This window comes from Echiichthys vipera (genome assembly GCF_963691815.1).
Source record: "Echiichthys vipera genome assembly, chromosome: 2".
In the NCBI taxonomy this organism is placed as follows: Eukaryota; Metazoa; Chordata; class Actinopteri; order Perciformes; family Trachinidae; genus Echiichthys; species Echiichthys vipera.
Genome location: NC_139827.1, coordinates 5,116,325 through 5,132,845, shown reverse-complemented (window position 1 = coordinate 5,132,845; position 16,521 = coordinate 5,116,325). Strand labels below are relative to the sequence as shown.

The 16,521-nt window shown below is 43.6% G+C and overlaps 1 protein-coding gene across 1 annotated transcript in view; it reads left to right on the top strand.

Annotated features, from left to right (window-relative positions):
• Positions 1-9,941: 9,941 nt before the first annotated feature.
• The window catches only part of socs7 (suppressor of cytokine signaling 7), a gene marked incomplete at both ends in the record, with an annotated part of 19,311 nt that continues 12,731 nt past the window's right edge, over positions 9,942-16,521 (top strand). Inside the window, 2 exons of the mRNA XM_083930419.1 lie at positions 9,942-11,506; positions 12,348-12,427. Coding sequence (XP_083786545.1) covers positions 9,942-11,506; positions 12,348-12,427 — 1,645 coding nt within the window. The remainder of the gene's footprint in view (positions 11,507-12,347; positions 12,428-16,521) is intronic.

The following is a 16,521-nucleotide window of genomic DNA, read 5'->3' as shown; positions in this document are numbered from 1 at the left end:
ACACACACACACACACAAACTGGAGGATGGCAGCATGTCGACATGTGTAGATTACAGGTATAAAAAAACAACAACTAGAGATTTTAATAATTAAATTATTAATAATTGATGGTTGTTTGCAGGCTTTTTTTTTTTTTTGCAATGTCAGGGAATTCCCCCGCTTGGTTCAGGTGTGTGTGTGTGTGGCAGGTGTGAGCATACACTGCTTTCATGTTGGTGTGTGTGTGCATGCACCAAAGTGTGGATGCTGCAGGAGGAGCGTGAGAAAAAATAATAATAAAAAGGGAGAGAGAGAGAGAGAGAGAGAGAGAGAGAGAGAGAGAGAGAGAGGAGAAAGAGAGAGAGAGAGAGAGAGAGAGAGAGAGAGAGAGAGAGAGAGAGAGAGAGAGAGAGAGAGGAGAGAGAGAGAGAGAGAGAGAGAGAGAGAGGAGAGAGAGAGAGAGAGAGAGAGAGAGAGAGAGAGAGAGAGAGAGAGAGAGAGAGAGAGAGAGAGAGAGAGAGAGAGAGAGAGAGAGAGAGAGAGAGAGAGAGAGGGTTGAAATGAAACGTGCTCGCAGGGAGGAGTGATGCAGGCAAGAATCCTTGTTTTGGTGACCATGGAAACCAGTTTCTGAGAATCTCCCCCCTCATCACACACACACACACACACACACACACACACACACACACACACACACACACACACAAGCAAACAAACACCACTCCGACCTCCCATCCTGGGACTTCACTGCAGAGAACGAAGGTGCTGCAGTGAATCCTGAGGAAGACAATAAGGTGTGTGTGTGTGTGTGTGTGTGTGTGTGTGACATGTACACACATGTAGCGTGGCAGTGTCATCGTGTTCCTGCCTGTAGCCGTCAAAGGCAAACACACAACACAAACACAGGGTGAGACGATTCAGTTTAAACGACATGAGTCACGTTCTGCTCCTTCACTTTCTGTTGCACTCGTCTCCCTGAGCTTCTCTATTTGTATTTATTATTTATTGTGTGTCACTGTCGCGCACGTCGACTCATGAAACACCAAAAGTGCTGTTGCAGTGGTGACATAATATACTCCCATACACAGGGGGGGGGCTTTGATTTCAAAGGTGGAGGGGACCGGAGGATAGATCTTGTTTCCAAAAAGCTAAATGAAGAATGGAGAAAAACAGGGACAGGAATGGAAGTATTGCTATTATTATACAGACTTGTTTTGTTGTTGTCATGGAGACAATGTCTGATTTATTTTCTGTAAATAGTATTCCCTAAACTTTTTTCCCCTGGTGACCCACAAACCATCTGGATCCAAGTCACATTTGACCTGTAAAAATCTTGAAGGCCGATAAATACGTTTGCGTTTTACGCGTTTGTTGGTGAGAACATGAACCGAACACATGAGACCAAGTTACGCATTTAGGAGGCCTTAACAGGCTCTCATTTATCACGTCTATGAGACAAAATAAGGGCATCAGTGGAATAATAATGTACACGTTAGGGGTGGATCAATAAGCCTTTTGTTTTATCGTGGATAAAACAAAACAATAAGTTCATTGTGGTGAATAAAAAAAACATGATGTAATTTCAAAATTAGAGCCCAAAGGGAGGTGTACCAGGCACGTCCAGCTGGGAGGAGGCCTCGGGGAAGACCCAGGACCAGGTGGAGAGATTAGATCTCCACACTGGCCTGGAGACGCCTCAGGATCCCCCAGTTAGAGCTGGTTAATGTTGCCCGGGAAAGGGAAGTTTGGGGTCCCCTGCTGGAGCTGCTGCCCCCGCGACCCGACCCCGAATAAGAGGCTGAAGATGAGATGAGATGAGATGAGATGAGATGATGTCATAGGCAGGCGCAAAAAATATTAAAAAAACATAAAGGCATACAGCAGGTTTTCCTTTTTTGATAACTTTCTTTTAGCACTTCCTGGTTTGTGTCTTATCTAAGCATCTGTGTTGCATTTTTTGGGTCATAATTTCTGCTTTTTCTGGTGATTTTGGATCATTCATAGTTGTTATATGTGGGTTTATGGTCATTTTAAATCTATTATCAGTAGTCCTGCACCTCCTCGTGGTCATTCTGTGGTTGTTTTGTGTGTCTTTGCTGTCATTATGCATCTCTCTGATTGTTATGCATCATTTTTATTGCATTATTTATGGTGGTTTTGCATCTATATTTAGTCGTTTTATGTCTTTGTATTAATTATCTTTGTGATCATTTTGCATCTATTATCAGTAGACATGCACCTCCGCGTGGTTGTTTTGTAGTTGTTTTGCATTTTTGATTGTTATGCATCCATTATTATATCATTTATTGCATCTTTATGGTGGTTTTGCATCTATTTGTAGTAGCTTTGTGTCTTTGTGTTTGTCTTTGCTGTCAGTTTGCATCTTTGTGTTGTAGTTTTGTGTCTTTGTAGTAATTTTGCATCCATTTTTTAGTAGTCCTAATCTTCCTCTTGGTTGTTTTGTAGTTGTTTTCATTTTGCATCTTTTATTGCTATGCGTCCCTTGGGCGGCAGTAGTTCAGTCCATAGGTGACTTGGCTGGGAACCATAGGGTCGCTGGTTCAAGTCCCCGTGAGGACCATGTATGGAGTGTGGACTGGTGGCTGGAGAGGTGCCAGTTCATCTCCTGGGCACTGCCGAGGTGCTGTTGAGCAAGGCACCGAACCCCCAACTGCTCGGGGCGCTGGTCACTGGCAGCCCCCTCGCTCTAACATCTCTCCCTAATTGCATGTATAGGCCCTGTTTGTGCATGTGTGTATTTCGGGCCTGTGTGTGTATGTATGTATAATAATAAGAGTGAAAAAAATTAAATTTCCCCGTGCGGGATAAATAAAGTAATTCTTCTTCTTATTACATCATGTATTGCATCTTTAACGGTGGTTTTGCATCTTTTTTTAGTAGTTTTATGTCTTTGTAGTCATTTTGCATCTATTATTAGTAGTCTTGCACCTCCTCGTGGTTGTTTAGTGGTTGTTTTGTGTATCTTTGCTGTCATTTTGCGTCTCTGAGTTGTAGTTTTGTATCTCTGTAGTAATTTTGGATCTATTTGTTGTGGTTTTGTTGTCGTTTTGCATGTATTTTAAGTCATTTTATGCTTCTTTTTGGTCATTTTGTGCAGTTTGTAGTTTTTTATGTTTTTGTGGCGGTATTGCATCCATATGACAGATGAGAAGGTCTGATCGGATGCATACGGCGAGACAAAATCAAAGAAACATAAAACACGACGGCACAAAAACAATAAAACTGCGGTGTGATGTTAATGCGGCGTGCTCCTGACCTCTGACCTCCAGGCTGCATCACATCAATATTCAGCTTCAGGGCAGGTCGTTAGTTTGATTACTAACTCCACATGAACCTCAGGTACAAACACACACACACACACACACACACACACACACACACACACACACACACACACACACACACACACACACACACACACACACACACACACACACACACACACACACACACACACACACACACACACACACACACACACACACACACACACACACACACACGGAGTAAGGATTAATGGCCCTTCATCCTCTCTCTCACCATTATCTGTATCCAGCAGCAGCATCATCCATCACTGCTGGATGACCTGCAGCGCCATCTGCCTGCCACACCACATTAATGCAGCACCCAGCTTGCTGTTGTTGTTGTTGACAGTTCAGAGTCACTGGATGTGTACGCTGCTGTGTGAGCGTCACACTCTCACGGCCCTGCAGCCACCAGAGGGCCCTCTAACAAAGAAAATCAAACCCAAGTCCTCTTATTTGAGAGTTTATTAAATAATATTAAAGGACTCGTACTTTCACACAGAAAGCGACTTTAACGCAGTGATTTCTTTCATAATAAAGTCGCTTTTTCTGAGTTTCTCACCATGAATGAAGGGATGAAGATTATAAAACGTTGTATTCTGAGCCAATTGGCCCCTGGACACAGACATGTAAGAGCCCCCTCCACTCTGTCTACATAGGAACAAGACACCCACATTCAAAGAGTTGACTTTTAGTCTTTTTTCTTAGCTTTTTGTTTCTCTTTGTACTAATTTTTAGTTGTTTTGTATGTCTTTGTAACTGCTTTGCATTTATTTTTACACATTTTGCATCTTTTTGTGGTGGTTTTGCATCTATTTGTGGTGGTTTGCTTCTATTTTTAGTCATTTTGCATCTTTTTGTGGTGGTTCTGCATCTATTTTTAATCATTTTGCCTCTTTTTTTAGGTGGTTTTGCATCTTTTTGTGGTGGTTTGCATCTAGTTTAAGTTATTTTGCATCTTTCTGTGGTGGTTTTGCATCTATTTTAATCATTTTGCATCTTTTGTGGTGGTTTTGCATCTATTTTTAGTCATTTTGCATCTTTTTATGGTGATTTTGCATCTATTTTTAGTCACTTTGCATCTTTTTGTGGTGGTTTTGAATCTATTTTTAGTCATTTTACGTTTCTATATCATCATTTGTTTCTCTCTGTGGTCATTTTACATCTATTTTGAATAATTTTTTGTCTCTGTGTGGTTGCTTTGTGTCTATTTACAGTCATTTAGAATCTAGTCGTGGTTGTTTTGCTTCCCTTTTTCAGCAGCATTTTATGATTCAGGGGTCCTGACCTTATGGACCCCTGGGCCTGTTCATTAATCCATTAATGCTTCTTCCGTTCTTTCCATTCCCAATAAAAACCCTAAACTGTTTAACTGTTACCTGCCAGTATGAATATTCACATGCGAGCATTTTTCATTTATTCGTGGAAAAGTTTATTGTTTTGCAAAAATAGTTGTGTTTGGATTTACACAAGTCCACGGATGGATAGGAGACACTGGGATGATGCTTCACAGGAAGTTTTAGAAGCTTTTTTGCACGTTTTCTACCGTTTTTGCTGTCTTTCGTTTGGAGGTCTGTTTGCACTGATTCATATTTCAGGCGCTTCACTTTGCTTAAAGTGTAATTCCGTTACTAAATCATGCAAAATCGTCTTCTCATGTACTGCAGAGGTTTGCTGTTAGTTTGAGCAGCTTTAGTGGTTAAAAAAGACGTTTTAATGCCTTCAGCATACTGCCCCGAGCTAATCAGTGTTAGCCACGTCCGGCTGTTAGCGACTCTCTCGGATTTCCAGTTAATAGTTCATTCACGAAAAAAACTGTCTCGATGGCTTATTTGATGTGCTGGAAAAGACCATCGGATCATTTTTTATTTAATTACACTTTAATGTTATTCAATAGAGAACCTTTCCTGGGACCATTGAGAGCTTCAGGAGGTGAGTGCTATACAATTCATATTGTTTTGTGTGAACTATCCCTTTACTCTTTTGCTGTGTTTTCACAGTATGTTGCTTTATTAGTTTTTAGCCCCAGGACTCTATGGATCGGTTGGTCGTCAACCACTTTGGTCCAGACTAAAATATATCTCATCAACTACTGGATGAATCACAGGGAAACTTTGCCCCATCGAAGTTTGCATTGTTTGCATTTAATCAGGTTTGTCTACACCGGTTCGAGATCTGTGTGACGAGACAGGGGTCATTTGGCGACACCTGGAATCTGCTTATCAACATTTCTTTTACATTTTTGTTTACTGCATTTAAACATCTTCCTTTCCAATTGTTCTTTTTCATTTTACATATCTGCTTTTCTATGATTCTGTTGTGATCATCTTTCATTTTTCTATCCTTTTCCTCCAATCAAGTTCATTTTCACGTCCTGTTAACCACTAAAATGCAGACACACACTTGGTCTTTTCACCTGGTTACAAACTAATGTGTTTAACCTGTGTGACGGACATCTTGTGATATATTTTGTGGCTGTTTTGTTAGATTGAGAGATGAGATTGTTAACACAGTATTAATGAGGATCCTCTCCAGGAACGAGTGTGAGATCACTGAGGTTGAAAGAGTGACAGTCCTCTGAGGGAGGACTTAATAAACGTGTCTTAACTCATTCGGATATCTGGGAGAAAGCCAGAGAAAACCACTCCTACTCCCAACACCTCATTAAAGGTGAGCTATAAAATAGTTCCTGACACATTAAAGAAGCCGGTGTCAAAGTACTAATACCACACTGTAAAAAGGCTCCACTACAGGTAAAAGTCCTGCACTGAAGATGTTACTGTGGCGCGGTTTGTAGTGTTGAATTGCAGTGGCGTGCAAAGACTTTTTGAAGGGCACAAATAGCGCGTCCTCTCCACTGAAGAGGACACTAAGCACAGTTTTGAGTCCTAGAGGGCACTTTAACACACGTTTTGGCTCCTAGAGAACACTTTAACACACGCTAGAAGAAGAAGAAGAATTACTTTATTTCTATCCCACACAGGGAAATTCAATTTTCACTCTTATTATCATACATGTTACACACATAGGCCTGAAATACACACATGCACAACCAGGACCTATACACATGCAATTAAGGAGAGATGTTAGAGCGAGGGGGCTGCCAGTGACCGGCGCCCCGAGCAGTTGGGGGTTCGGTGCCTTGCACAACAGCACCTCGGCAGTGCCCAGGAGATGAACTGGCACCTCTCCAGCCACCAGTCCACACTCCATACATGGTCCACACAGGGACTTGAACCAGCGACCCTACGGTTCCCAGCCAAGTCACCTATGGACTGAGCTACTGCCGCCCCAAGAGGGCACTTTAACACACGTTTTGGGTCCTAGAGAAAACTTTAACACACGTTTTGGCTCCTAGAGGGCACTTTAACACACGTTTTGGCTCCTAGAAGACACTTTAACACACGTTTTGGCTCCTAGAGTACACTTTAACACACGTTTTAGCTCCTAGAGGGCACTTTAGCACGCATTTTAGCTCCTAGAGGGGACTATAGCGCATATGCCCCCCCGTCCACGCCAGTTTTGAATTGTATGTTTTTTAAAAGTATATGCAAATACTGTCACAGGTGCAATGTGTTATAAATGACCAGATTTTTTTAGTTTAAAACATTTGAGTGTGAAGAAGTATTGACGTTGTGTGTTGTGTTGGAGAGTTATCTACTGAAATTAGCATGCTAACCAGCTAGCCACGTCCAGTCCTGTCTTATAATACCACTTGAGTCGTACTTCGGACGCTTTCTTTGTATCGTTGTGACTGAATTTCACTGCCTGTTCTACATCTGCAGTGCCAGTTTCATGCTTTCACGAGTGCTTTGCAGCACTTTCCCTTCAGTGACAGCAACTGCAGGATGCCAAAAACTGCTGTTACACTGAAAACACACCACAGACTCTTTAACTGACACTTTTAACCTGTGCCTGACCAAGGGGTGTAGCATCAAATCCAGGGCCCTGTACATAAGCAGTCTCTGTGCATGAAATATATAATTAACATTTTATGAGTCAGGGCCCCAGGACCTGTGCCCCGTAGGCCCGTTCAGTAATCCATTCATGCTTCTTCTGTTCCTCCTATAGATTCAAATGTTCAATGTGTGATATTCATTTGATCTACCGCAAAGTGAAGCATGAACAGTAGGTGCTCTCTAGCGCCACACAGAGGACGCGGGAAGTGGTGCAAAAGTTGCAATGGATCGCCTGTGGCCCCTCGCCCTTGGTGCAGTGTCTGACGTCTGGCTCCCCCGACGAGCAACGGTTGCGAGGGCCTGCTCATCGCTGCTCACAGCTTTAATTTTTTTAATGTTATGATACTATTTACTTAAAAGACATCAATTATAAACAACAACTTTTATCAGAAAAATATGAGAATTGAATATTGATGAGTTACGCCCGTCATAAGCTTATGAGGAGCATTTTAAGATTACAAAAGAAAAGTGTCAAAATGTCAGAAAGGTAAGAATTAGTTTAATCCCCATTCAAGTTCGCCGGAGCACTTGTGGAATCAGTGCCGATCATCTGGGGGTTTTCTTTTTAGACTCAGTTGTTGGACTTTATGCACTGCTGAGTGAACAAGGCTTGAGCTCCGATGCTGTATCCATTTCTTTTAATACGTCCATGGCACAGACATTACAGGACTTAAACTGAAATTCTGGCGTAAAATCATACCGTGGTCTTTTTCCACACATCAAATAAGTTGCTAACAGCTGGTTAGTTTTTTACTAACACTGATTAGCTCTGGCAAGTATGGTGAAGGCATTAAAACAGCTTTTTTAACCACTAATTCTGCTCAAAATAACACCAAACCTCTGCAGTAGCATGAGAAGAGTCCTTACACAGAAAACAAAGCACCAACAATGTAGTTAGTGAACCCGGAGTTTATTAAAAGAGTGTTTTAAAGACTTACCTACTGGCCCAGGTACCAGCTCCTCTCATAGTAAAGTCCATTCAAGTGGATTAACAAGGTCAATCGTAAAGGAAGGAGCCCATTGGTTCTTTTGTTTTATGTGTCAGGACTCTTCTCATGCTACTGCAAAGGTTTGGTGTTATTTTCAGCAGCATTAGTGGGCACAACATATCGTTTGGGGCACAACGATACTAAAAATGTGTCTCTCAAGTGAAACTCGAGTCCCTTCGTTCATACCAAAGAACCGCTTTGTTTCAGCCTCGGTCCTGAAGCATCATCGTTGGACGTGCCTTTCCAGAACGTTGACAAGGTGGTCGTATGTGTGACGTTTTTTTTACGGCGGAGAACTCGATTCTCATCTGGACCGCTGCCGGCCGCTTCAGCATTTTTTCCAGTTTGCAAATGAATCCTAATTTCCTTACCTGACTCTCCCAGATGGATTTGCAGATCAAATGAGAATCATGAGAACCAATGGGAACCGTCTTTTGTAAGTATTTTGGGTAGGGGCGAAAATACTGATTGCTGATTGGATAAACCACCTGTCCATCACCAACATACGGGTCAATTCAACCAATCAGATCAAGTACTAACAGCTCGAGGCAAAGCTCAGAATGTACACAACATGTCGGTAAAGGATATTTGCCGTTTGTCTAACGCACATTTACGGATAAAAGGCCCAATTTCAGGCGTGTTCCATATTCTCATCCTCGGAAGCCGCCATGTTGTTTACACTGAACAGTTGCTTCTCGTTTCGTCACACTTAAAATACAATGGAGCTTAGAAATCAGGAGGGTCTCACGAGGCTACTAGTTCACAGCAACAAAAAACCCCCAACAACCCTGATGACATCACTATGACATCATCAGGGGAGTGCCACTTTAATATATGTATTTTTTTTACTGCACAATTTAAACTAAAACATTGATTTCACCAAATATTCTGCTGTGCATCTTTGAATTGCATCTTTATATTAAAGAAGGAGATGTTGTGGTTGAAAAAAATATTTATATTTATATTTTTCCACTGATATTTGTTTGCAAAAAGAATAAAATACATGCATAGATATAAAGAGATGCAGGTAAAAGAATAAAACAAATGCATGGATATAAAGAGGTGCAGATAAAACCCCTAAAACCTGCAGCTGCACAGAGACTCTTCTGTTGATCCTTGGGTGAATATCATTGGACCACTGAAAGATGAATCCTGTCTTTATTTATTACCATTTCATCTTTGTCCAGTTTTTAAAAATAATGAAAACAAAAATCAGCTGTTCGGGTGCGGGGCTGAATCAGGTATAGCCTGTGATATTAAAAACGCCACAGACTAATTTATAGTTCCCATCATCGGTGCTCATAAAGTGGTGTTATGGGCTGAGCGGAGGAGGAGCGGGTGGGGCCTGGCTGGGAACACAGAGGCAGACTGTGGTCACTGACCGGAGACTCTTCGGGCTTTTATTCGACTCAAATCAGACCGCATGTGTGACCCAGGGGTCCGCCTGCTGCCGGGAGCGAACTGCACCCATCTCCCCGATATTTGACAGATGGATGCTGCGCTGTCGTACAAGGAGGAGGATGAAAAAATCGCCTGATATGTTTTTTGGCATTTTCGCTCATCGCCTATTTATGGGAGGCAGCGGCGGCTCGGCCCTTTATTATAGGAAGAGAGATCTCCGCGGTTAGCTATGTGAAGAGCACGATCGCCCTAATCATTCTCGTTTCCGCGATCCAGAGGAATAATTATGAACAACGCGCAAGATATGTCGCCCGATTTCGTGTTGATGCGCCTGGTTTCCGCGGCCGAGGATGACCGCCTGGACGCGGAAAACGGGAATCTGCCGCCGGGAGGAGGAGTGGTGGTGGCGGGGCTGGGGAAGGAGGTCCTGGCTCACAGCGGCGTCAAAGCGGGTTTGGATATCAGCCGAGATCCGACGGCGGGCCTCGAGCATCCCGGCGGCCGCCTGAACAAAGCCCAGCCGAGCGGCGAGGGCACGGCTGCACCTGACACCGGGGTGACGGAGAACCGAGCCCCGCTGTCCGCGCCTGCACCGCCGCAGAGCCCCATGGAGGCCCAGGGATTTGACTTCGCTCCCAGCCCCGGCCTACGGCCTCAGCTGCTCGTCTTCTCCAACATAATGCGGAACGGAGAAGGGATTTTAGAATTAGACCGTCGGAATCAGCCGAGGGATGCTCTGGGTTTGGACCAGAGCCCGGGGTCCGGCTGCTCCGGCCCGGCTGTCAATAACAACACTCTGACTCCCGGAGACGTTCAGCAGCAGCAGCAGAACCTGCTGGACCGGACATGGGGAGCGCATCCGCCGGTCTCTGTGACCGCGGAGATGCAGGGAGCTGCGGAGCTATGCCGCCGGCACCGACTTATCACTACCCCGCCCGAGTGGCCCTTGTTGTCGGAGAGATCCAACCCTCTCACCGTGATTGACTCTAAATGGGGATGCGCCTCCAGGGACAGAGAGGGAGCCGTGTTCGAGCTGGCCCGGCGGTTCGGGGAGCTAGGGGTCGGTGCGGTGCCCAAGATGCTGCTCAAAGCAGGAGAGCTCCCGCAGTGTTCGTGTCAGGGCGCGCACAGGCCGGCAGGAGGGGGAGTAGAGCCCGGGGATGACCCGACAGAGACCAGCGATGCTCTGTTGGTCTTGGAGGGGCTGGGGAGCGGGGATGTCGCCGGCCTGGGCATGGACGAGTGTCCGGAGGGGGAGCCGGATGACGAGAACGGACGCCGCGAGTTTTTACTCAACAGGAAAAGGGAAATAGTTCAGAAAATGTCCGGGGCTTTTTCCATCAGCACCTTCCAAGCGGAGCTGAGGAGGCAGGTGGAGGGGATGGCCCCGGCGGCGACCGAGGCGGCGCCATCAGCGCACCTGGGCGCGCAGGTGTGCAGCCTCCACGGGAACCTGGCCGGGCGGCTCTCGCAGGTAAGCTCCGGAGATCCAGAGGCCGTCACCCAGGTCTCAGCCACGTCACCGTCACCTACACCTGTCCAGAGCTCACCGTGGGCCACGAGCCCGAACCCGAGCCAGGGGTCGACCCCCAGACGGCGGCCGGAGCGGTGCGCCAGTGCGCCGCGGACTCCCACAGGATGGGCCGCGGCTGGGGAGAAGACGCTCAAAGTTCCGGGGAAGTCCAAAAAGGGCTCGTTAAAGATCCGCCTGAGTAAACTGTTCCGGACTAAAAGCTGCAGCGGCTCCAATCACCTGCTGGACAAGAGGCCCTCAGTGACCTACTCGGTGTCTTCTGCCGGGAGTCTGGTGGACATGGCGAGCAACGCTGGAGCTGAGCAGGACGCAGACAGGTGAGCAGCTCCACACGGCCCCAAACACTCTTCAGGTGTAATCTTAGTATTTCTCACTGCATGGATGACACATGGACCATCATTCCAGGGGCCAATTAAGGCCAAGATGTGAACCAATCAGCAGTGTTGCACCAGAAACACGAGCAGTATTTCTGCACAGTGTCACTTTATAACTTTCTTAATGTTTTAATGAGAACTCTCAGTCCTCAAAGTGAAATAAGGTGTTTTCAGAGATTTCTCATGCAAAATAAACTATCTGATCAGATGTGATGTGCAGTAAAGCAGTTCAACATTTTAAAAATAAGCACCACACTGTTTTGGGAGTCCACACATGTTGATTCATTATCAGGTTTCTGCTGGACTTTAATGTCTGAAATGAACTCTTTATCTTCCTTCTCTCAGAGATCCCTAAACCTTTTGGTTTGATTTGAAATGCTGCACGTTATTAGATGCAGAGATTGTTGAAACTTTTGACTCTTGTCACTCTCTGTTCTTCTCACTGCTTAGTCATTATTCACAGCAGCACGCTGAAGGAAGGCTGTGATTAAAAAAACATAGCTTCACAAGTCTTCACTGCACGAGCCGAGAGCATCAAACAGAAAAAGTAAAAAAAAAAAAAAGCTGCAGGATCCAAAACCGCGCTCATACTGAAGAAAAAGCTAATTTTCTGAACATCTGCAGCAACTAATGCTTCTCCTTCTTCTTCTTCTTCTTCTTCTTCTTCTTCTTCTTCTTCTTCTTCTTCTTCTTCTTCTTCTCCTTCTTCTTCTTCTTCTTCTCTGCACTCTAACTCTCTTCTCATGTTCTTCTTCTCCTGCCTGTCCTGATGTGTGTCCTGCAGCCACAGCCAGCCCAGACTGACCAGGGCCCACAGTGCCTTCTCCCCCGCCTCCCTCTCTGCCTCCCTCTCTGCTTTCACCGGTAAGGGCTGCTGCATGGGTTGTGACTCTGGTTCCCTCAGAAATGCTTTTCCTTCCCTGACACAGGACGCTCCAGTCCGGTCCCAGCTGTCTGCAACTAAGAAATACAAATCACATACTTAATTGCATGAGTCATGATGATTGGATGTAGAACTGCCACATTTTAGTCCATTAGTCCACTAATCAGTCCGTTTGGTCTTCGTCAACTAAGATAACTTCAGAGGAGTAGTTCTATTTTATGCTTTTTTCATGCTGAATGCATGGATGGGTTGTGCAAAAATAACAAAACAATCAAACACAAATAGATGCTAAATGACCACTAACACTCAAAACAACTATGGATGACTACAGAGATGCAAAATGAGCACAAAGAGATGCTAAATGACTCATTCACACAATAACTACAAACAACCATAAGCACGCAAAAAATAAACGTACAGTAGATGCCAAACAATTATAAAAACAACCGGAAAATGATTACAAGGAAGTGCAACATGACTAAAACTAGTTGCAAATCACCCCAAAATGATGACAAGATGACTAAAAATAGATGCAAAACATCACAAAATGATGACAAGATGACTAAAAATAGATGCAAAACACCACAAAATGATGACAAGGTGACTAAAAATAGATGCAAAACACCACAAAATGATGACAAGATGACTAAAAATAGATGCAAAACACCACACAATGATGACAGGATGACTAAAAATAGATGCAAAACACCACAAAATGATGACAAGGTGACTAAAAATAGATGCAAAACACCACAAAATGATGACAAGATGACTAAAAATAGATGCAAAACACCACACAATGATGACAAGATGACTAAAATAGATGCAAAACACCACAAAATGATGACAAGATGACTAAAAATAGATGCAAAACACCACAAAATGATGACAAGATGACTAAAAATAGAGGCAAAACATCACAAAATGATGACAACATGACTAAAAATAGATGCAAAACACCACAAAATGATGACAAGATGACTTAAATAGATGCAAAACACCACAAAATGATGACAAGATGACTAAAAATAGATGCAAAACACCACACAATGATGACAAGATGACTAAAATAGATGCAAACTATCACACAATGACCACTGAGATGCAAAATGAGCAAAGAAGTGATACATCATTGACACACATCAATCAAAAACATACACATAATGATGTCTACAAACAACCAGAAGCATGCAAAACAACCACAATTGATGCAAAGCAAGCATAAAAACAACCACAAAATGACTATGAAATGCAAAATGACTAAAAATAGATTCAAAACACAACAAAATGATGAGAAAATTACTACAAATGGATGCAAAACACCACAAATTAAAGACAAAACGACTACAGATAGATGCAAAATAACCACAGAGATGCAAAACAATTATGAAAACAACCACAAAATGAACACAATGACGTGCAAAAAGACTAAAATAGACTCAAATTACCACAAAATGATGACTAAATGACTAAAAATAGATGCAAAACACCACAAAATTATCACATATTTACTCAAAACAAGTACAAATGACCCAAAGTGACTACTGCGATGCAAAAAGAGAGAGATGATACATGATTAACACACATCAATCAAAAATATATACATAATGACTACAAACAACCAGAAGCATGCAAAATAATCACAGAGATGCAAAACAATTATGAAAACAACCACAAAATGACTAGAATGAAGTGCAAAATGACTTAAATAGATTAAAAACACCACAAAATGATGACAAAACGACTACAAATGGATGCAAAACAATCACACAATGACCACAAGGAAGTGCAAAAATGACTGAAAGTGGACTGTGGGTGTGTGGTTCAGAGGTTCAGGCTGAAGTTACACCATCTTATACTCAATCTGACCCTAAACACCGCTGTAATGTACATTATTTAGTATTTCCATGTTACCTTTGGGGGAAGAAGTGTTTTCATCCTCAAGTAAAATCACTTAAACCACACTGATCCCACTCTATACTTAGATTTCATTTATTAATATTACTCATGTGTTCGTGTAAAAGCTGGATTTGACTGTTTACTTCAGCTCATTTGAACTATTTCCTAATTATTTCCATCATGGATTCATCTCCTGGTTGTTTTCTACATTCCTCCGTTAAGTGTTTGATTGTAAAAATAATGAAAATAGTGAGAAATGGCGTCACGATGACCCAGAGCCCAAAGCGACACCTTCAAAATATTTGATTTTGTTGCATGTGGACCTAGCCAGGCTAGCTGTTTCCACCTGTTTCCACTCTTTATGCTAAGCTAAGCTAACCGGCTGCTGGCTGACAGAGATGACAGTGGTGTCCATCCTGTCGTCTCAAACTCCAGCGAGAGAGCGATTAAGAGTTCATTCATTCATCTTCAACCGCTTGTCCCTTTCGGGGTCGCGGGAGGCTGGAGCCGATCCCAGCTGGCATTGCGTGTGAGGCGGGGTACACCCTGGACAGGACGCCAGTCTATCACAGGATACATAGAGACGAACAGAGACAGACAACCATTCACACCTACGGGTGATTTAGAGTCATCAATGAACCGAACACCTGCACGTCTTTGGACTGTGGGAGGAAACCGGAGAACCCGGAGAAAACCCACGCAGACACGGGGACAACATGCAAACTCCACACAGAAGTTGGAGGATGCGAACTTGGAACCTTCTTGCTGTGAGGCGACAGTGCTAACCACCGCACCACCGTGTTGCCAGCGATTAAGAGCATTTCTTAAAATGTTGAAAAACTTAGAATAATCAAAAGTTAAGAGACGCTTTTGAAAACAGGCAGAATACAAATCTGCTGCACTTCTTTTTTCATCTGAGGCAGCAACCTTCAGCTGTGCTCAGTGTAACTGGTGCAGCAGACACGATAAGACACAGGAGGCCTTTGGGTAAGAAGGGCGAGGAGGTCTGTAGCTCAGCTGGCAAAGTTATTTCGCTGACTTTACGAGAACCGTCCCACATACGACGTCCGCGGGGCTCTCGAGCACATTCTGGTGTCCCACATTGCTCGCACACATCTCAGCTTTGCTAAACCCACTCCTTGAATATGATGATTTTTGTAGTTTTAATGAACGCGCGCTCTGCACAGGGATAACCAACCAATTAGCCAGAAACATTAAAGCTGCACATTTTCACACTTTCGCCGTCCCAGAGGAGCGAGTATGGAGTCGTTTTTTTAAATCTCTGGGACTTCAAAAACTCCAGAAGTCCCGCGCAGAAGCACGCTCCTGTTTACCCAGCCCGTCTGTGATGTCTAACCTTAAAAAAAAAAAAGAGAGAGATGACGGAGGAAGAGATCTAAAGTGGGTGAGTCCAGCTTTCCCTGCTGTTCGGGAGACGGCAGGGATTTGGCTCCGACGCTTGAAATTTGTTTCTTTCCTTGCCAGTAAAAAAAAAAATCCCCCAACTGCAGAATTTCACTTTGGTAAACAGTGAATCTGCAGCATCTCAATTGGCTGAAATGGGGATGTTTCTTCTTTATTGCAGTGATTTAGGCTGATTAGCTGGGTGTAATTTTCCATAAACCTCCTGCCTGGGGCCGCTCTAATGGCACTCTGCAGCACAAACACTCACAGAAACACAAACCAGGGCCTGTTGTACTTTCTCTCACTCTCTTTACTTCTCTAGTTCTTTATTTGTGGAGAGAAAAACAATAAATAAAGAAGAAATATACAATAAGATGAGAATACACAAAGGTGGGCTGAAAAATTCTGCTGAGCAGGGACGTATTCTGAGACAATGGGTCCCTGGGCACAGACCTGTAAGAGGCCCCCCTCTCTGTCTACAAAGGAACAAGACACCCAGATTCAAAGAGTCGACTTTTAGTTCTTTTGTTTGTCTTTGTTAATGTTTTGCACCTATTTTTAGACATTCTGAATCTTTTTGTGGTGGTTTCGCATATTTTTTTTAGGCATTTTGCATCTTTTTAAGCTGGTTTTGTATCTAATTTAAGTAATTTGGCATCTTTTTGTGGTGGTTTTGTATCTAATTAAAGTAATTTGGCATCTTTTTGTGGTGGTTTTGCATCTATTTTTAGTCACTTTGCATCTTTTTGTGCTGGTTTTGCATCTATTCTTA